General features: G+C 37.5%; 1 protein-coding gene across 1 annotated transcript in view; it reads left to right on the forward strand.

Annotated features, from left to right (window-relative positions):
* The window catches only part of LOC113501174 (supervillin-like), an 87,298-nt gene extending 64,971 nt beyond the window's left edge, over positions 1-22,327 (forward strand). Inside the window, exons 11-23 of the mRNA XM_026882234.1 lie at positions 10,661-10,768; positions 12,019-12,179; positions 13,125-13,303; positions 15,031-15,199; positions 15,706-15,860; positions 16,335-16,492; positions 16,863-16,975; positions 17,058-18,736; positions 18,830-18,928; positions 19,149-19,234; positions 19,331-19,438; positions 20,065-20,226; positions 21,382-22,327. Coding sequence (XP_026738035.1) covers positions 10,661-10,768; positions 12,019-12,179; positions 13,125-13,303; positions 15,031-15,199; positions 15,706-15,860; positions 16,335-16,492; positions 16,863-16,975; positions 17,058-18,736; positions 18,830-18,928; positions 19,149-19,234; positions 19,331-19,438; positions 20,065-20,226; positions 21,382-21,468 — 3,264 coding nt within the window. The 3' untranslated portion in view covers positions 21,469-22,327. The remainder of the gene's footprint in view (positions 1-10,660; positions 10,769-12,018; positions 12,180-13,124; positions 13,304-15,030; positions 15,200-15,705; positions 15,861-16,334; positions 16,493-16,862; positions 16,976-17,057; positions 18,737-18,829; positions 18,929-19,148; positions 19,235-19,330; positions 19,439-20,064; positions 20,227-21,381) is intronic.
* The last annotated feature ends 971 nt before the right edge of the window (positions 22,328-23,298 follow it).

A 23,298-nucleotide genomic window follows, 5' to 3' on the forward strand; every position in this document is an offset into this window, starting at 1 on the left:
CTTCTGCCTTTTTTCCTAATTAATTTTGTGACCAGTAGTGTTTTTGTCTTCTTTAATAAGTTAGTTATATATATCGCTTTTGGTTTATTTAAGGAGAGTAAAATTTTTGAAAATCCTCGTTTACCTCATCCATGACTTTTTTCGGTTTTCCGCTACTACTTCATCAATCAATAATTAAATTCATACTGTTTTTTATACGTTTCATACCGTCTTATGCCACATTCATCTCCACACCATTATACATCATTATTTCTATTGATTTATGTTATCCTATTCGTGTTTTGTATTTCAACATGTTAAGTGAAAACAGTATCGATTTTGGTGTTTATAATGCCAAGGTCAATCATAGTGCTTGGCAGTGATATCGCGCACCCTCTGCATCAAGCATTAAGCATTATTGGCAGTCACGCACTTTCCAATCTAAGGAGTTTTATTTTAAACTAGATAACGACATAGTTTTCTAGGTCTATCTAAAAAGATGCAGTTGCGATATTTATTATTTTTAAAGTTTCATATCCATAAAAATTATGGAATACTGTTCCTGAGACACGTTGTATTTCTGTCCGACCGTCCGACCCACGACCACTAGAGGGTAGTAATTGCCACAGATTATATATTCCTGTTGCCGCTTTAAGATACAAGTTTTCTTTTGAAGATGTCATTTGTTTTTACAGGAATACCAGTCATTTACTTAAGACATTCCTGCTATCTCTGGTAATCTGTTGCTACGGTTTATAAGCTACTGCAAATAAATTTAGGACTAAGAATGATTCTTAAATGAATTTACTAAAGAAAATTGAATACGATACATTTTAAGGCTTACAACCTCTTTTATATGTAAGCCCTTGTGCCCGGATTTTATAATTGGTTTAATGGAATGTGTGATTTTAAGGTATTTGCACTGAATTGTTATGGCTTCCACGGATTAAAATTAGTCCTAGATTAAATGCGGTTGAGTTTAAAATAATAGTTTTTTTTTTCGTATTTGAGATAAAATAAATAAAGCCCCAGTAGAAGATAATTTGAAGTAAGATTTCAGTAAGCAAGTGACGTTATTATAATTGAGTGTTGACTTCATATACATATAATATATTTCGCATATTATCCTGTATTTCTATTAATACAGACATTAAAACATGGAACACGACATTTCCGCATTATACTAAATTAACTTGATTACGTTTGAATCGGGCGCGGCAATATAAATTAGTGCAAAACAGAGCTTTCGTTTTTATAGCTTTCATAATCACTATATAAAACATTTACAATACGCTTTAATTTTTGCCCTTATTTAGGATATGAATTTTATAACAAACGAGGTATGACATAAACATTATTGTTTTATAGCTGTTCAATAAAACTGGCACTTAATAGTCATAAAAATTATATTGTAAGTACCTTATCAGTCGGTCTACTTTTACCCGAGGGCCAAACTTCCGTAAACCAATTTAAATGTTTAGTGTTAACAACCTCCCATCAATGTCATGCGTGTTGTGAAACATAAACCACGCCTGACCTGAACTTTGCCAATATGAGTTCAAATCGCGTGCTTTCCAAAAGTTCCATGTCACCTTCACACCGCCAAAACATGGACACACAATTCTTGACCCAATTTCTTTATAGTTAAGGATTATTATAATTTGTGGGGTCAGTGTTTCCGCTAACAGTAATGTTGTCAGGTCACGGTACGTTACCTCATTTCCCTGTTATTTTGAATCGAATGCGACACAAAGTTTAGGCGACTTAATTGAAAACTGATTGATGTTGGCAAAGAGATTGACGCTTTAAGCTTTAAAAGGCTTGTCAAACGTCCCCGCGATCGCAAATTGGTGAAAGATTTGCTCTCAAAGGGGAGGTCCAGTGAGGTTTTAATTTAGTACGTGGGGCGTCGGAGGGATTTTATGTTTCCTGCTAATGACAGGCTGATTTATTTGACAGAATTTTACTTGGGGGATAGTGCAGTTTTATAGGTGGAGAATGGAGTGGCGACGACGGGTGTAAAATGGAAGAATTCAATTGATTAAATATTACCACCGAATATATGGAATCGATAAAAAATTACGGTTTCTTCTTCTTTTTCTTTCCATTTGCTTATGTTGGTGGTAGCTTAGCAGTTAATATGATTTTGGTACATCGTTCACCACGTAATAGAGTTTAAAAATCGAGATTCATCCTAAATCAATACAACGCGCCGAACGTTCCAATATTTTTCCATTCCCTTACAAATAGAATTTCCTATGCGAACGCTTTTCCATTTCCCGATGTGCCATAAATAATATAGATTACACACATCCCACCTTTTTTGTGAATATTAAGTTTTGGTACCATTTCTGTACATTATGGGTAATTCTGGGTTTGCGACTGAAATCCAAGCAAAACTAGTATTTTATAGATATGTATATTTGTTACTCCGTTTTTTATTCCATTAAACTTAATATCTACCAGTGCATTTGGGTATAATTTAAGTTAAGATTTTCATTAAATGAACATATCCTATGGTCTATAATAGGGCATTGGTTTATAGAGGTCCTAATATATACTCCACTAAGGGCCGATTTTTCAATCGCCAGATAACTTTTATTCGATGAATATATTTGACGTTTTGACAGCTCTTGTATAGAAAATATGTCAAACGGCCATATTTATTCCTCAGATAAAAGTTATCTGACGATTGAAACATCGGGCCTAAATTATTGTTTTTATACAGTAGGTTATATTTAAAATTCAAGTCAAGTCACAATTCCTAATAATGAAATCAAACTCTTCAGTCCTCCAACAATATTATATCAATAAAATAGAAAATATTGCTAACCAATACAGCACCGTCATTGCACCCCAATTTTCCGATGATCGCTCAACATACATCCCTAATAGCGTTAATAAAATCAACTGGCCGTGTACAGAACCCAGTGGGCCGAAGTCTGTGAGGAATTACCCTCACCAAACAAAACATATTGACCTCTAGTAACGGATATAAAACTCAGGAAATATGCAATGCATTCTTGACCTTATAACCTAATTGTTATAATATTTTGAAATTACTTTTTCAATTTAATAATATGTTGTCTGCAGTTCGTTTTTGTTGGACGATTGTAAAAATAATTGTTAATACTAATTTAACTGGGCTTGGCTTAACTTAAAGAAATATCTATATTTATTTTCATTTATACCAAGATCACAAGGCGTTAAAATATATTTTTATTTTATTTTGTACAACGTGTATGTGTGTATCTATTTTAATAATTTTATTAAAATCGTGATATTTCTGCTAAAGTTCTAGCTATAAACATAACATAAAATAAAATAAAATAAAGAAGAATATTTTTAAATCCCTAGCTTTTATTAAAGTTAACAGAAAAATTCACAAGTTTCGTACTTAGCACTGGCTGCAAAAAATATTAACAAGCTGTTAATTATTTTAAAGTAATAAACTTCATAATTTATACAGTTATTTTTATAACACTTATTTTTTCTGATGCCAGCTATATCCACAAATCCACGTAACCTTTAAAATACAATATGGCTTACGGCTGTTATCTTGTCATATTCGTCGCGGTTAAGGTCACCAACTAAAGTTCAGTCGGTATTTTTAGCCTGACTCACTATTTATAGACAAAACCCCTTACTCGATGACCTTTCATGGGCTTTTGTCTCTAACCTTCCCTTAACTGTCGCTAACCAAGAGGTGATTAATAACGCTTATGGAAAGTCCTCCTACGATAGTTGTTACCGATTTGTCAATGTGCCAATGTATAATTGCTGGCGGTGTTTTGCTAGTAAATAAAAACAGTTAATATTAATATATGAGACATTATTAACATTTAACATGTGTGCTACATCTTCCAATTGAGATGTACGTTTTTTTAGCCAAGCATTATTATATCACTATCCTCATATGGTCAATCTTCATCAATCACTACCCACTAGCTATCATGGTAATAATTAAATGTGACATCAAACAAGCGTGATGTACAAACAGACGTAAACAAGCTTTTTAATTCTACAATATTTTCTGCATTTCCTGTTCAACTAAAAAGGTTTTATCTGGATGTTTACTGATGCCGTAAATTAGATTTTTCGTCTAGCGAGCGAGTTTTATTAGATCACGTACCAGCGCCATCTATGTTCGGCGGCCGGAATTAAATGCGCGTCAGTAGCGCTGGCTGCAACGCTCGTAACCTCGTTATTTTGCGCGGGAAATGTCAGTTCCATTTAGAACTTAATTCGAATTGCGTTCCATTTTAATTTATTTGGCGTTTCCTTTTCATTATTCTACTAAATTTTATTTTATGTTAACCTCTTTTGCTTTTAACAAATTATGCAGTTTTATGAAAACCTGTCTTTTGAAATACCTTCTTAGTTTTTTTTGTCAAAATAAATATAAATAGTAATTGTACTTATAAAATTCTACAAAACACCAAATTCCTTCCAGTCACACGTTGACACGGTTATCGTAAACATAAACATTAAACATGTCAGCATTGTAGGTCACATTTGCCTGTATAATTGCGGAGGTACCGCGTCCTCTGACCATGTTTGGAGCATTGTAACACTCACATAACCCCACCATATAGGGTGGCATTAGAAGGAGGTCACATTCGTCCCAAGTGTCACAGTTCTACCAAGACTTGGTATTTTGTCACACTGGCATTTGTTTTATAGTGCATTTTTGCGTTTAGTCGCAGTAATCATTATGAAATGATATTTCTAATATTAGCAAAGGATGTACTGATAGGACTAATGAGTCTGAGAGTCTCCGAAATTGCTTGCGAAAGTTTTGCTTTAGTTTTAACTGACCAAGGTTATGTTTTGAACTCAACAAAAAGGAACAATAGGTTACATTTATTTCGACTAACTAACTAAAGAAGCAACTTGTAAATGCTTTTAACGTGTTTTCTATCACGTGAGCCTACTACAGTTCCCATTTTGCTATTTTGTTCATTTTGTGCGCCTATTAAAGTTTAGTTTCCTTGTTTGTTTTTGATATACGTACGTGATGGTTTGATGTATCTGTGAGTGCAGAGGAAAAATCAAAATATAAACGCTTAAGCCTCTTATTATCTCTACGTTTATTACTATCATCAAAATCACCCACTGCTGGTCTAGGTTTCTTTCAATAAATTCTTAATATTCCATCTACTTTAAAGTAATTATCATAAGTTAAATCCCTATAGATCCAAACAAAACAATGATCAATGCTAGGCCGCAAGTAACCCTACCCGAGTCGGTTACCAGCCACGCGCACGCGCGCTCTGCACGAAGCGAGGACCTGCGCGTGCGCAACGTGCGTCGCACTGCGCCGATTGTAAATCGCTGTATTTAGTGAACTATCAACTATGTATTAATATTCATTGGATACCTCTACTTGATCGTATTTATAGTTTGTTTTATTATGCGTGGGTTGCATATGCTAATTGTCTGCCTGTAGTATATAGTGTTCATCTAAAATACATAGCTTTTGTTTCCTAAAATACATTGGAATCTTCTGCTCATTAATTTCTTGTCTCCCGTCCACAAAGTCTCACAAAATTCAAATATACATCCTGAATATTTCTTTTATCTTAATAAAAGTTGCTTAAACAAATGACTGCGCTATTCTTTGCCGCAATTGCGTCCATATTTAGATTTTATCTATAAATATTTCGCTTGGCAAACAACTCGTGGAAATCCATCAGCGCGTTACATCAACGCCGCAAAATTGTCCTCCTTCTTAATAAAGTGCATCACCTTTTAAATTAATGGCACTAACTCCAACCTAATATGTACAATCTGAGTCATGGATGCCTCACTTACCACATTTTTGGCTCAAATCATATACATTACAATGTGATTAGTAGCTTCCTACTAAATTGTCTGTTACCGAGGTTTTTACATATTTTATGTTTTATTTAACTCACATTCGAGTTGATTTCCTTATTACAAACAAATATTTTTATCATAAACTTATGTTATGACACAACTCTCTAGATCTGATGCTTTCAATTTCTTATCTGGACTGCACTGTTTAATGCTCACAAAAACGATTTTTTTGATATGCATTTATCAAAGTTATGAAATGATTAGTCATTTGTTTTGCAAAACTATAAAAGCTTAATTGTAAACAATGGTCGAGACGTTGCAATTGACGTTATAATTTATCATTTACCAGGACAATCATTCAGAAACCTGCTTTAGGATTTACCACAATTGTAGTTTTGCCGTCACAAACCAACAAAGTTTATGTATATTCACCCATAATGCAAGAAACAAAATGGTCAATTACTGAATAAAATATTCAAATTGGAAGAATCTCGGTGAATTCGGATTCTTTACTTAATTAATACATTCACCGCATAACATCGCGTATACATGGTATGAGTGTTCGCTTTATAGTTTTGTGTTACACTCATTAGTCAAACAGTGCCAACGAAACTGTTATGAAAGTGCTCCAGATATGTTTTGGCGTTAGAGGCTAAATCTAATTATAAATTTTGGCCACTGCAAAGTTATGATGAACCCAATGACGGCGGCGCGGTTAAAGTTTGCTTTTTGGAGCAGAAAATCGTAAATTCTTAGTTGTATGTAAAGAGATAAATATTTGTTGAAATGTATGTTATTCTATTAATTACTATCACTGTCTAGTTAAAAACGATAAAAAATCAAGTTGTTAAAAGAATTGGGTCCAAGATAAAACCTTGTGGCACACCACACATTGAAATGACCATACTCAATGACTAATGAGTCAAAATACATATTATGTACAATGAAAGGAAAAGGTAACGGCTGTTACAAATACTCACCAAAAATTATACAACAACGCGACAGAATACTAAACAGTAAAGCTTTGTTTAAAAATAATACCTTCCAAACTTCCACGTTAAAACTGTTATTTCTCACAACATACGACTCCCGTGTCGTTTTACTTCATACACAGTCACATAATGTAACGAGATATGGTTTGAAGGCTTTAGGATTAGTGAATTTGTTCAAGCATCACTTGAAACAGCTACCAGTTAGCAGAAAGATATTGGAATTGAATTAATAATAAATCGTTTTGACCGGTTCGCAATTTCTCGAAAATTCCGACTATAGGTTAACTCGTTTATCAATTACTAAAGCCTTGCAATCGGTTTCCGGGAAACAGGTAGAAACGTAAAATAAACAAGTGAATCTTAATTCCCATGCCCAAAAAAGCGTAATTCGCATTGCACATGCATCGACAATGACCTGCCTGGCCGGCGAGACGTACTGGCACCGTCAGTTGTTTTGGACGGGCCGGCCAAAGTGCGCGTGCGCTGCTGTCGGCGTCTACGTACGGATTTTTACCTTCGAAAATCGCGTTCAATTAGACGCGCCAAAATATTAAAAGTGTCGAATGCAGCCAGTTTAATCAATGGGATTTTGTGTTCGTGTGCAGTAGTGTGTGGTGTTAATTTATTTTTAATGTTAATTAATGCATATTTTTCTTCAGTTCGTTTATCTTTCTGCATATTATTTTAAATGAGCTTCGAAACAAAGTGTTCATTGAAATGCGTACACAGAATATTTTGATAAATATTAATATAGTTTTGTTCAAAATGTCTATGTGAATTCATTACCGATTGCGGTGAATATGGCGGTTTACATTTATCATTTGCTATCGCAGCATTATCTGTTCCAGTATCTTTGGTTCCGACCTTGTAATGTATAATAGGTTCACATAAATTCGTATCTCGTTACGTATACTTTCATAGAGATTGCCGTAATCAGATAAGCGACATTGTTAATTGTTACTCGCGGTGACACTTTCGCTCCTTAACCTCCGTTTCTATTTTCGTTTAACATTAATTATTCTTTGTGTACGATAAAGGCATGTAAACATTCCAATTCTCAGCGTCTACAAAATTTGTATTCAATGCGAGTTGAGGTTTCCAATTTAGCCGCATATTTGTGTGTCGTTTGTTTGATAGTATAATTGTGATGGATCCGTCCTACATTGCCTACACCATTGCCTCTATTGACGTTTATTAAACCATCGTTGACAATATTACATTATTTATCTGCTTTACGATCAAATATTATTTATTTGGTCTTCCTGTTTGTGACGATAACGTGTTAATGTACGCATTTGCCTGCGGACAATATCGAATTAGGATCTGTTTAAATTTTCTATAAATTACCGCTCGCGGTTTTTGTCAGTTTCCACATAAGGTTTGAACAAGTTAACATATTTGGTGCAAGCTCGTCGCGTCGACGGCGTTATTGCGTACATAGAGTCTGATGGAATCTGGTCTGTCGCAGCCTAGTTTAACACAATTTACGTTTTCCTGCTTTATGAAATAATTAAGTTTTGCAAAAATCAGTTAACGTTAGCTGATTTCATTATTATTGTTGTTATCAATATTCTATTACATAGCGCAATACGTGTCTATTTACATATCGCTTTGATTAAACAGCTGCATTCTTTTGTGTTATAATCTATTTGATTTTGCGAGTTATAATTGAAACAGCATTTTTCTAACAGTTTTTCCGATCCGGATTTTAAGGTTAATTCGTTTCTGTATTTGGGTGTGTCCTGTGTCAAGGTTTCTCTTACGTCGGTACTTCGGTAGTGCCAGCTGCGGCACTCCTTTATTATAGACATTTTTCACTTGATGTGATGCGTCATTGTTGCTGCTACTGATCGTATACAATGTTTACATACGTTCTAGGACCTGCGCATGAGTCACACGTGTCGTGTCCGCCGCCAGATGATAATGACGACTGATCTCAGTGATCAGTCCGCTTCTGACCGTCCGAGTGCGAGCTTTGTTTACTTCGATTTATTAATTGGTTTTCCTTAACTTATAAACTATTGAACGTTTTATGTAACAGTGACTTAAGTTTGAACTTGCCAAGTGTACACGTTTCATTGAATAATATGCTGAAAACATAAACAATGTGTTGTTGTGACTATCGTGTGTAGATCGTTATTACTCAATTGAATGCTCATTACAAATGGAGCGCGAAACCTTCAAGGATTGTTAGCGCCGCTATCAATAACAAATCTTATACTAGTCAGTGAAGTGATCGAAAATTAGTTCACAATGCTTCTCGAAACGATCATTGGACTTGGAGTGTTAATATTTATACTGTGGAAGTTTTTACTACCGGCTAAACAAGACCAAGTTAAATATGAGAAACCCGAAGTCGCTCAGTATGTCGAAACGAATAATAAAAAGGAACCGACCGTGGAGAGTACACCAAATCAAGTTAATCTCGTAACAAAGGAACATAAAATCGAAAAAGTCGAAAGCTCCATAAAAAATGATACGCAAGTGAAACAAAATCTGATCTCATATAAATCTGAAGAATTAATAACACCAAGTCTTCTACTAAAACAGCGCAACGAAAAACAGCTATTTGAAAAAGTAGCAAAACGTGAAAGCCCGCCAAAAGAAAAGCTCGCGGAATTTCTTGAGAAAACTATTTTGAGCGATGACAAAATTCAGTCGATTATACATAACTTATCTTTAGATAAAACTGAAATTCTTATTCATGATGAGCCGCCAAAAGTTTTATTCCCAACTTCCAAAGATATAATATCTCATAAAAAGGAAGACGGGCATGCGTTAAGCGAAAATGCTACGAAACTACAAGAAACAATAGACAATGTAGCTGATAGAATAAAACGACTGAACGCACAAAATATCGTCAAAGAAATTGAACGACCTTCCGAAGAAACGATAATCACGAACATAGTCGAGGAGCCTAAACCAGTTTTAAAGCGTCTTCAAAAGCAGCCTGGATTTCCACCCGGGCTTAACTTCGGCTCGGTTATTGGAGAGCTGAAAAATAAAACGAAGAACGCCAGCAATGGTGGCCTCAAACCTGTTTTCAAGAAGTTTGATGTTGATACCGTGGACGATGTTCAGGCAGGTTATTTTTACTCGATAAAAACAAAGAAGCACATAAATTGTTAAGCCGGGGTTACCGGATACATAGGAATTGATTGCGTCTGCCAATACCATTTCAAATCACATCCTTTACTTTTTGCTTATGATTGTTGAAGAAATCGGATACTTAACTCGTTAAATTTATAATATTTCATTAATTTGAAGATTATAATTAGTTTTACGACTTCTAAAAAATCGTCAACTATTTTGAACAAATCAATCTCGTTTTCTTTAGCTAATTCTTTACACAAATTATGTTCGTTATGCAACATGGCGTGACAACAATTATCAACTCATGAATGTGGATCAAATGTAATTACATTTTGCGTAACGATTATGTTTTCGATACAATGCAAGGAAGACGCCATAATAATTAGGTTTCGCACTTTTTTTTTTGTCTATCTAATGTCTCAATCGGTTGCAACTTCATACATTATGTCTTTTCACATTATTTAACTATTTTTTTTTTCTTCTTTTATAACTTGATTGTGATGCATTTAAGGAGCTGGATGTACGAGTTTACGTAGGCATACACTATGTTTACTATATTTCTAAAATTACAAACTAGGAATACTAAAATAATACACACAGGAAGTACACATCCCTGGTGTATTTGATAAAGTATATTATATTGTATAACTGCCTTAGTATCTGTAACTACCAAATATGATAAAGCAAGTCCTCAATATAATGCTTAAAAAATCTACGGTATAGGTTTTATGTATGATTTTGATTTAAAATTTAACATAACCTTTTATTTGTTTCAGGAATCTCTTAATTCCGTTGACGAGAAGAAGAAAATAATCGACGACAACGATATAGGAACAACAAATATTTTAGCTGATAGAAGAAATAAACTAGAGACTGCAGCACAAGTAAGTGTTCATACCCATACTCATAGTATCGATATACATAGCGATGTCATGAATATCAAGTTACATTCTTGTCGAGTCCTCGTGACTATTATACAATTTAAATTTATTATTGAACTATGTGTGAAACGCTGTGATTAAAACCCACACATTCTTGATAAATTGTTACCATGCTAGATGCACTAAGAAAGGTGTAGGTCACTTGCTAAGTCAAATAAAACGTAGGCTTTGTGATATTATACACGTGTGTAATAAATATAACAAAGCATCCAAGTATTGCAAACGTTATTGCTTCATTAACCTTCCGTTGACTGCTAAATTAATACTTAAGGTTCAGAATATATTTTTATTTTATTTTTCGATTTCGGTTTGTTCTTGCCGCTATGTGTTTACGACTGTCTTCCTCTTGACATTCTTTTTCTAGGTCGTGCACTGATGGTCTTGCGTTTTTTGCACATACGCGATTGCATTACGCGCCGTGATTGCACGATTCCCAGTTATCGCGGTTTTTTGTCGGTGTCGTCAACAGCCATGTCGAGTGTCGTTGCATCACGCCGTTTATTTATTTGCTCATCAGATAAAACTTATAAATCAACTTTCGATGCAGCAGTAAATGGTAAAGTTCAGCTTTACCTTGCCGTTGTTTAAACAATTCTGTGTTGCGTAAAATTGCGTTCAAGTTAAATGCTCGGTACGGTTTATATACGGAATGCGGTCTACAACAATTGTCCGACCTCAGCGGCCTTTCGAATGTGAGCATTAATGTAAAATACTACAATTTATAATTGTGTTAATAAGCGTATCTTTACGGAGTGTTAAAGGATATGAAAAGTTCAAGGGCTCATGGTGTTTGAGCGGGTGAGGCCAGTTAGTAAGCGATACCGTGCAGTGATGCGGTGCGCAAACACATGAAGCGCGAATGTTGGGAATTATGAGTAACTGACCGCAGTGATTCACGGGCCGTCGATAATGCAATGGTCACCCCGGTTCAATAAATTCAAGCTTGGCAAATTGCAGTTGTGTGCGGGTTTTTAGATTTATTTTTATTTTTATTTGCGTCGTACTTATGTTCATATATTGTACTAAGATATAAAACGATTTAAGACGGACAAGAACCGGTTTCATGCATTTTATTATTAGCAATTGATTATGATTTTATCATGGTTAAGTGGACATAAAGTACCGCACTACCATATAGATTTACAGTTCCTCTGCCGGTCAAACATTTTCACTCATTGGTTCTCTCTTTCCAGGGCTGGAGGAAGCGTGTCCCCCAAAGCGATGCGAACCTCTTCACTGTTGCTGGGCGGCTGGAGAAGGACAAGGTGGTGTCTGCCACTCCGCCGCTCACGCCGCCGCCTGCCGCCGCGCCCGTCTTCGCCTCGCCCGGCATACCTATACCTAACAAGTTCAAGTAAGAATATCTATAATAATTGGAAATAAACGTACGTGCAACAGGGTATTTGACTAAAAATCTGAGTAGTCCGTCAGACAGGTTACCATAAAGTTAAAATACGCATTGTACTGGTAAATGACGTCACATGAGATTTTACTTTACTGTATCCACTTCATTTTTTTTACAAGGTTAAAGAAAAGTGGCATATCTAATATTTTCTGGAAATCTGTCGGACCAAACTCTTTTTTTGGTAATACCCTATTCTGGAATACAATTTTTACAAGTATCAGGTTACGATTCTGCACTTTCGAAATATTAATTGGTGCAATTCTTAATTCATTCACTGATATTAAATAAACATGCTTACTTATCATTTGCTATTAAGTGGCTGTTAGACCCTTTCTAGAAGCTATCAGCCAGTCAACCAGACTACACTGTAGAAGTGGTTTGTCCTAAAAACTTTATTAGTCACAATTATGCACCTAAACCACTCAGCTCAATAATATTTAGCCTATTAGTCATAAACAATTGTTTTATCATAAAATATCTATCTACCTAATGTACCTTATTACAATCTAAACCTTATCATATTACATTTTAGTTCTCTATGATTTGATCCTAATCTCTTAATTGCTTCATCAAAGGGTTGTGCTTAAGAGAAAACAATTTACAAGCCGTTCTTATTAGACTGGCCCGTTGGTCTAGTGGTTAGTGACCCTGACTGCTGTACCGGAGGCAGTGGGTTCGACTCCCACCCAGAGCAAGTGTTTGTGTGATGAACACGATCATTTGTTTTCTGTCTGGGTAGAATTTATCTACATTATGTATGTATTTAAAATTATATAAGAATGGTTATCAGTTGTCTCATAATACAAGCTTTGCTTATTTTTAGACTAGATGGCGTTGTGTGAAAATTATGAAATATTATATAATTAATATTTCATCAAACATTTTTACCCCCAGGTCTCGCAAGCAGCCATCTTCCCCCACCAACGGCTTCCCTTCGGGCCCGCTTCGGTCGGCGTCGTGCGCCGTCGTCAGCGCCGCGGCCGTGGAGACCAAGCCCAAAGACACCAAGATAGACCGCGAGTCCTTCAAGAGAAGTCACTCTGTCAGCGAGAGTATCAGCAGGGTTGATGAAAGTGAGTTGTCATTTTATTAATGGTCTATTTTATGTTTTTTAAGAAACTCGTGCACTAGGCATGTAATCTTTGTGTCGCAAGGAAGACTTACACAGACATTCATGTCAAATTTAAGATATTGACCAAAGCATTTATGGTACGAAAATGCTGATCTAACCTCCGCCGTAATTTCGCGTTGTGACCACTCGATAACTGACTTAAGTGCTTGTACTTTTGATACTGCATTTTGTTTTAAATTTATTAAACCTATTTGTAACAACGATTTACAGTATGGCCCTTCAATAAATTAAAATCAACAGCCAAAACTCGTTATCGTTAACCAGGACATATTATACTTAATGGGTTCTGTTACTCACTGTACAGATAATCGCAAGTTGATTAAGATAGTTGTTTAAACAACATATTAAATATTAAAACAAAAATAAATAGCTTTATGTGAAATGAAACGTCACTGAACTTATTAACAAAGGTGATAGACCCGTCGCAGTCCTGTTTGCTGATATTCAATATGTTTATTCTGACAAGATTGAGTTATTGACATTAATAGATATACGCAGAGAAGGTTAAATATAAAAGTTTATTTAGACGATGCAAGATATATGTCGTTTGAGTTGCAATACATTGCCGGCAATTATATATACATTTTAATACCAGAGCTGCGCGGATCCGCAATGTACTGCACCTTGCTCGATATTATCATATACAAGTAGGTACCTACACAAAGAAGTAATACCATGGGAGTTTTCTTTGTGATCTGTTAAGCTTAGACCTGTGCCAAGAAAAAGAAAACTTCCACAGCGCAATTTGCATCTGATTATGCGTGCAATTATTATAAATACAGCTAAGACTTAAATTATGCGTAAATAAAGTGTCGTTACAAGGCGAAAATAAATAGATCTACTATTATTTTAGAACAAGGTAACAAAGTTGCTCATAGTTATTGAGTAGTTCCAGATGTTGTAACCTGAGGGTTTTTATTCCTTAATGGTTTTTGATATTAACTTATGGTAACTAAACTTTTATTCCTGATTCTGTCTGTCTAACTATACTACCGATCTATAAAATCGAATAATTAATGAAATAAATAGGAGTCGCATATATCAGAAAAAAGGACAACTTGAACGACACTATTTATGAACAAGATTGTTTACACCACAAGCTGTGTTATCATTTACAAGTACATGAAGGTTACGAAAGGTCGCTCGCAAGATGTAAATAATTAATTAATATTTGTAAACAGTCAGGGTGAGAATATTCATACCTATTATCATAACAGAGCATTTAGATTAGATTAATCGGATTTATATATGTTAATCATAAATGTTGGCTCGTTATCTGAGAGGCTAAGCTAATTTCAATAAGGTGATGCATCGGTTTTATAATTTTGCATGGCTAGGTATTTACAGGATTTTTCAATTTGAACCAGTTGTTCCTGAGATTAGCGCGTTCAAACAAAACAAACAAACTCTTCAGCTTTATAATATTAGTATAGATTTGCAATCAGTGCGTACTGGGCTTCGTCCAAGTTTAGGGCCACAAATGGTTTGACGCTTTTCGTATTTTTATTGCCAGTCATCTATTAAATACCTTAGAGATTCCTTAAAAAACGGTGTTCGTTTTTTTGTGTTATATTTCTTTGGCGCCATTTGCACTACTACAAAACCGTCTAGAATATTGATTATATAAAAAAATATAAACATTAACAACATATTCTATCCTTCTTCCAGCTGACGAGAGCTCAGGCGCGGAGAAGTTCGGCCAGCCGGTGCGGGTTCCGCGCGCGGACGACGAAACCTTCCAGGCGTTCTTCACGCCGGCCTTGCAGCAAGAGAGAACGGCAGACACCGAGGGCGTAGATGTGGACCTCGATGCTATAGACAGCGGGTCCAGGCAGCTGTGAGTTTTATTTTATTTTTTGTAAATTTTTTTACATGTCCGTTTTGAGTAGTGGTGAGTTGACTATTTATTTGATTATATATTATGTTATGTACGCATTTCAAATATGATTTTAATTTCTTTAAAAAATATATTACGATTAAATTGAGTTATACAAAATATGAATATGTATAATGGCAAGGTCGAATTTAAAATTATGACTTGACATCGAACCGGGAAGTTCTTTTTGCGTAGTCCTCGATTCAAAAGTAACTCACATTCTAACACAAACGCCGATGACGTAGTACGGCGGTTAAGGCATACTCAATAGCCGTCTGATACTACCCGTTTCTTCCACCTGGGCACCCACCACAAGGATTCTCCAAAAAAAATCCCACGATAGACAAGTTTTCATAGATCATCATCGGTGTAGAGGTTGACTTCCACAAGTTTACATACGTATCCATGTATTACATTTTTGTATTTCATTTCCATGTTATAAATGTGATATGTTCCCCTCCACCCAGCCTAGCGAGTGAGTGGTCACGCCGCGCGCGAGTGGGGCGGCGTCACGCCGCGTCCCGCAACCCGCTGCGGGCGCTGGCGGCGCGCACGGACCTGCGCGACGAGTACATACCGCCGCCGCCCACGCTCAAACAGAACAGTCATGTCATCGAGAAACGTTAGTACACCAATATGTATTTTAATGCCTTGTGATAGAGTTCAAAATTATTTGGGTAAATCTCTTTTTTGTGTTTGCTAAGTGCCTTGTATTTTTTTTAATACTTGTTAAATGAAAGAAGCTTCAAATAATACGCTATATTTACCATATTTAACCTTTTCAAATGTGACTAGAAATCATCAAGCTGTCACTTAAAATGTAACCATTCGACTTTTCATTCTGAAAAATCTCTGTAAAATAAGTAATAAATATTTTTGACAACCAAAAACTTCAAATAAAAAAATACAGAACCAAACTTCATGATTTTTTTATGTGAGCAAATGACAGCTATTTCACAATAAATAAAAAAAATATCAACGAATTCGGTTTTGAAACAAATATACTCTTTTCAAGACGGTTAAAAAAAACTCTTTGTCGCATATTACATCGTTGTAACCATTTATGCTCCTAACAAAATTCTATTGTACCTCCTAGTGGCCAGTAACGGAGGCCTAGCCGCGGAAGCGCTGGCAGCGCTCGCGAGTAAGGAGGACTTCTCCAACGTAGCGCTGCGCAGCGCGACGGTAGCGCCGCTCGTGCACGGGACCAAGCCGCTCATGCTGCTGCACGTCAAGGGCAGGAGGCGAGTGCAGGTAAGGAGTCACTATTACTCTTATATTCATTACGACTTGTTTTACTACACATATTGGCTAGTTCGAAGGGTTATTTTGGGCAAAAAAAGTAATGTGCTACCTCTAGACCGTTTAATTTTAAATAATCAATAATTGATGTGTAACGTAATATAAGTGAGGTGTTCATGATTTTCTCATCATTCCTACGCTTATAAAACTCTTGGGGACTGCTAATGATATAGGTAACTCTCGCCAGTTTTAATTTGGAGACTTATTTTAGACTTACTTTCTTCTTGGCATCAATTTAAATTGAGTAACTTTTGAACAGCCAAATTGTAAATATTTAATTTTATATAACTTTAGTTATATTTCTTTGTGACTTCTTTTGTAGACGCGACTGGTAGAGCCGGTGCACACGAGTGTGAACCGCGGCGACTGCTTCGTGCTGATCACGCCGGACCAGCTGTTCTTATACATCGGCCTCTACGCCAACGTTATCGAGAAGTAAGAAAAATAACTTATATAACTTGTTAGCCACATAAAAATTGCTTTTGATGTATTAATTTGGGAATTTTCACCGTTTCAGAAACCGCAGCACAGACATTGCCTTACACATACAAAACACAAAAGACTTAGGATGCAAGAACTCTACTGGCATCATTAAAATAGACGAACAAATTAAAAACTTTAGCAATAAACATTGGGTCCAGTTCTGGTCACTCCTCGGCGTCACTGACGGTATCGAGGAGTACAAGCCCGTCGAGACAGGACACTCTGATGAGGACGAAATCTTTGAGTCCTGCATCCTACAGACCAACATGTGCTACGAGGTCATGGATGACGAGCTCGTGCCCATCAAGGAGTACTGGGGACAAGTGCCAAAGATAGCCATGCTCAACCAAACCAAAGTCATCGTGTTCGACTTCGGATCAGAGATGTATATCTGGTATGGCAAAAATGTTGCGCTCGAGAGCCGACGACGGGCGGCCCAATTAGCGCAAGAGATGTTCGATGAAGGCTACAACTATGAGGAGTGCCACATCAACCCCTTAAACGCAGCAATGTATCAGGGAGCACGTGAAACTACCGAACCAGCTACGAAAGCCTCCAACAGCCGCCCCGAATGGGCAATCCTATCCAAAGTAACCCAGCACATGGAAACTATTCTGTTCAAAGAAAAGTTCCTTGACTGGCCAGACTACTCCAGAGTTATCAAAGTAAAAACACCAGAGAACAAGTCAAACAGCGTCGAAATTAACCCCTGCGATGCCGAGGAGATGTGGTCGAACGAGTACCAGGATCCAGATCTCATTTTAGAAGGATCTCATATCGGCCGCGGCACGCACTACTACGACAAGGAGAACATGAGACATTACGACATCAAAACCAAATCTGTATGCAAGTGGGTGATCCAAGAATACGACTTCCAAAAAGTCGAGAACGAGTCCGAAGTCGGGGAGTTCTTCTCCGCTGACAGTTATATCATAAGATGGGAATACCAGATCACGATGACCGGCCGAGAACTGAACGGAAAGCCGTCGAAGCACAATGTCACGGGAAGGGACCGATGCGCGTACTTCTGTTGGCAAGGCCGTGACGCTAGCTCTAACGAGAAGGGCGCTGCTGCCTTACTCACAGTCGAGTTAGACAGGGAGAAGGGACCTCAAGTCCGCGTGGCTCAAGGCAATGAACCCCCAGCGTTCCTAAATCTGTTCCAAGGCAACCTAGCCATACACCAAGGCAAGCGGGATTCCGACAAAAGTAGGTACAGGTTATTCGTTACGCGAGGAAACCTATCTAACGAAGCTTATCTACTGCAAGTGCCGTGTTCCGTTCGCCAGCTCAGAAGCCGCGGTTCCTTACTCTTAGTCGATACTGAGAAAGGATGCTTATACATCTGGCACGGATCGCGTAGCATGAAACATACTAAGGATATAGCTATTGAACTCGCGAATAAACTCATCGCTCGGAAGTCAAAGCATCTGTTTGGGCAGAAAGTGTCTGAGGTGCAGATCACTGAGGTTCGGGAGGGCGAGGAACCGCGAGAGGTGCTAGAAGCTCTAGGTGTGGCTAACAAACAGCATTACGCAGCTGTCTTGGCCGGAGCCAAAGGTTCTGCGGCTGAGGTAACCCCGCGCCTGTTCCACTTCACGGACCTGGCGGGACAGTTCGAAGCCAACGAGGTGTTGTCGCCGCTGCGCCACGAGCACCTGGTGACACCCTTCCCTTTTGAACAAAAGGAGTTGTACTCGGCTTCGCAACCGGGTAAGTATTTCAGCTTTTATTGTTAAGTTTCTGAGATTAATCATGTGATGCTTTATATTTTTGGTTGTAACTGTTACTTATGTTTGTTTCCAGCTCTGTTCTTGCTGGATGACGGCGAGTGTGTGTGGCTGTGGCAGGGCTGGTGGCCGCGCAGTGAGGACGGCGAGTTCGAACCTGCCGAAAGGAATGCCGGTACGTTTTACTTGTTTAACTATTAAATATGAAATCTTGTATAGTAAATTGAAATTTTTGACTATTTACAGTTGGTAGTTGTCTTTAGACTCGTTGTCACCTATGTATTGAATTTTGCGTTCTTATTTCATTTTTATGAGCTATTAATTTCACCATCAGTCAAGTCAGCAAATCTTTAACTCACATGATTGTTGCTAACCGGCCCTTGCGTTCGTATCAGGTGTGGGCGCATTCGCGTTACGCTGGCAGTCCCTGCGCGTGGCGGCGCTGCGCACGTGCGCCGCCTACTGCGCCGCGGCGCGCACTGCGGGCGGGGAGCGCGGGTCCGGCGGGGCCCCCGGGGAGCGCGGGGAGCGCGGGGCGCCCGGGGAGCGCGGGGCCCCCGGGGAGCGCGGGGGCGAGGCGCGCCCCGACGTGCGCCTGGTGGCCGCCGGGCTCGAGCCGCAGCGCTTCACCGCGCTCTTCGACACCTGGCTCGACCACGACCAGGCCGCAGACGCTAATATCAACGTGAGTAGCTTTACGTTATGCTATCCTGGTACTTCGGTGTCTCGAGCACTCTTTAAGAAAGAAATTAACTGATATAGAATAAAAAAAAATACAACAAAACGTGCTATGTAACTTTTTCTCATTTTCGGTACGTTTAAGTAGAGATCTGATACGTGTATAACTTATAAATAGTTTATGTGTGAAGGGTAGCTATAATAATTAGGTGGATTGATGCACAAATATTTTATTGTATATTTTTGGTGGTATCGGGATTAAAGTAAAAAATACTGAAAATTTCCCTTTTATGTTTAACGTTTTGCAAGAGAAACGTTATTTTCTGTAAAAGAAATTGATTAAACGCATTTTGCGTATCTTTATCTTCGAAACTTTCTTGAATCAAATCAAATAAAAAAGCTTTCCAACTTATATTTCATTGTATATTTTTGGTGGTATCGGGATTTAAGGAAAAATAACTGAATTATTTTGAAAATTTTGCAACACAAACGTTATTTTCTGTAAAAGAAACATGATTAAACGCATTTCGCGTGTCACTTCTTCGAAACTCTCTTGATTCAAAAAAAGCTTAACTATTTATTCGCCACGGATTTGCTTCCCCGCACTGTATATACATGATATCGCACGCGCAGCACGGCTACAAGGCGGGCGCGTCGCTGTCGGGCGCGGGCGAGCTGTCGCGCCTCACCAGCGTGGCCGCCGTGCTGCCGCTGGCCGCGCTGCAGCGCCGCCCGCTGCCCGACCACGTCGACCCGCACCATCTCGAGCGACATCTCGCCTCGCCTGACTTCCTGGTACGGACAACATACACAACACACAACAAAAACCTTCATCCATTTCGCTCAATATTCCGCCATATCCTCAAACCCTACATAACCTGATCCTAGGATACCTAAAACCTATTTAAATTAATTTAAAAAATTAAAATTTAATTAACCATTTAAAAAATACTGAACAAAATATAGGAGCACATGCTCCTGTTTTTTAACTCCTTCTTAACTCATGTTACGTCATATAACTACGCCTCTACTCATGTTACGTGGACTGCCTCTCCATTTAGTTCACATTTTCCATTCATTTATTTATTATCCGCATTTATTTAGTATTTTGTCTACTAGCTATCCTTATATTCATACAATCCTATAGTCCAATTTTTAATTCGAGGCAGTAAAATGACATTTCCAGTGTGGCAGGTTTTTAATTCCAAATAAATAGTGATGTGTTAGAATCGACTTATTACAATCAAAAGTTAGTCGAGCTTACATTTTTTTATTCAGATATCAAATTAGCTCTGTATAAAAAAAATATACTTACGACAATTAATCAAAAGACATGCACGGTGACTGTTTTTAATTGTAAAAAAAAAAAAAAATTATAAAATTAAAGCCAAATGCGGTGCTGGTATAAGATGAAGCACCTTACCATGCAAGAAAAGTCGAGCGCATCCAACTCCAAACTGGATGAATTCTGACATTATGCAGTGGTTGGATGAAAAACAAATTTAATATCAACTTACAATTATAAAAGCTCAATTAATAGAAATAGTAATTTTTTTATACATAATAAAATAAAGCATGACTGAATGTGATCGTCGTAGTAAGATTTCCAAACATCAACATTTTACTTGAGTAGAATCCAAATTACCATTTACTTTCAGCCAAAATTTTTGAGCAACCTTTTGTCGCCTATTGACTGAGGCGTGAGGATCTGATGAAATCCTAATTTTGTAATAGATGTTTACTGAGAATTAAAAAAAATACATTGAACGGACTTCATTCTATATTTAAAAACCTTACCAATTTATTTTACAGATTGTGAATATCGATGCAAATAATGCACTATAAATTATATGCACGGATGATGGGATTTTTATATTGGGTTAGGTACAGATGTTTTGTACTTCTATTAAAAGAATTTCTTTGCTAATTATACTGTTTTTTTTTTGCTAGGAGGCTTTCGGCATGACCAAGGAAGAGTTCTCGGTGCTGCCCGCGTGGAAGCAGACCAACATGAAGAAGGACGTGGGCCTGTTCTGAAGTGCATGCCCCCCCTCCCACATCTCCACCTAATAATATATTACTAATAGTTTTGTACAACCGCAGCTCTTTCGTACTTTTTTACTGAACGATGTCGTCAAAGGATTTGATACAATTAATGTTAAGAGCACGCTTATATTCTATAGTGAACGTTTGTACTAACGGTATGTATGTACCTAACGATGTATTCGCGCTCGTGATATTTGCATGTAACCGCCGTAGACGATAGGCAAGTAGTCGTGGAACTGAAGGATTTGGACGAAGGAATTGTTTATGATGGAGCTCTCGACTGTCGCGCCGCACCAGACACCGCTTTACGATTTTGTATATAGTCGTTTTATTTGGTTATTTATTTCCTAACTGCGATTTGTCTCATTCTAATAATTATGTTTTAACTACGATTTTCATGATGGTTTTATATATTATGATGTAATATTTTGTAGTTTTAGATAAGTTTTGATGTATTGTCGGTGCGGGTGCGACGGGCATGGATACACTGGTGATATTTTTCGATGCGACAGTCCGCGCGGCCGGGCAGCGCGCTCCGAGAGACAGGTGTGCTGAGTAACGACGCTCTGCTCGGTCGCACCGTTCGCGGAACGTTTTAGCAAAATGTCTGGTCAAAGTATGGTTATTTGTTATAAACCGCTAGATTTACACAAGTACTATACTACTATTGTATTCGCTTTAGGTTAGGCTTATATATTTCTGCGGCGGTTGGAACTGCGCGCTGGTCGTAACTTGTGATATTGTTCATGTGCGTAAACATTGTGCTAGAGGCGGCGGCCGGGCGGCCGACTGCCGATATAATGTAAGCGCGCAGCTCCGCCGCCCAGATACAATATTATGTATATTTTAACACATCACATATCTTATCTACTCATTGCATCTTTTATACTGTGCGTTAGGTGGACCATGATAACTTTTAATATATAATCATACGGTATTCCGTACTTGGCTTGGCTTCGTGGCTGGCTACTGTACTCTCGAACACGCACTTTGACTGTAACGATATTTGTAATGGACTTTTTGTTGCTAAACACGAACATTTGACTTTAAATTAATTTACGAGCCGAGTGTGGCGAGGTCTCGTCCCTCGTACCAGCGGTGCGAGCTGGCAGTCACCCTGGCCGACCCTATTTGTACTTTGTTTTAAAAACTGTTGGTATGTTGTGTACAATTTTAGAAGTTTATTTTTTATATTGTAGCTTATTGCTTATTGTGGGAACGTCGTACGATACGTACGACTATCTGGTTCGCGGAGGATAAATTGCCAGTATTGTAAGATTGTTACTGCCAATGAGTAGAATAACTCTAACAAACCAGTCAATACTTTAGTTAACTAAATACCATTTTAAACTTATTTTATGTCCTAAATGCATTTACGGCCGCCATTATCGTGGGCCTACGGTGACATGAACATCTCAAATCCAATTTATAATATTTTGCTTTGGTTGTGTTACTTATACCTAAATAATTATTGTATTTGAGGATTATTTTGTACTATAATAAATGATGTAATAAATTCTTAAAATTGATTCTTCATGTGGTATTATTTCAGCACCTTTCCAAGCAATTTTAAATAAAAATTACAATGTTATTTATTATTCGCCAATGTTTTGTTGATCGTTCAACCCCTATATATTTGTGGCTTTTGCCCAGCTGGTAGACAACCTATGTACATACTGGTACATTAAGTTTTTTTCTGCACTTTGTCATAACCAGAACCTTTTTTATTTAAAAAGAAACAGTTCAGATTTTAGAATTAAATATTCACACATTGGCCATATGCACCTCTTTTCAACCTACAAATGAGTTCTCTATCCGACT

The sequence above is a fragment of the Trichoplusia ni genome, chromosome 15 (genome assembly GCF_003590095.1).
Source record: "Trichoplusia ni isolate ovarian cell line Hi5 chromosome 15, tn1, whole genome shotgun sequence".
Lineage (NCBI taxonomy): Eukaryota > Metazoa > Arthropoda > Insecta > Lepidoptera > Noctuidae > Trichoplusia > Trichoplusia ni.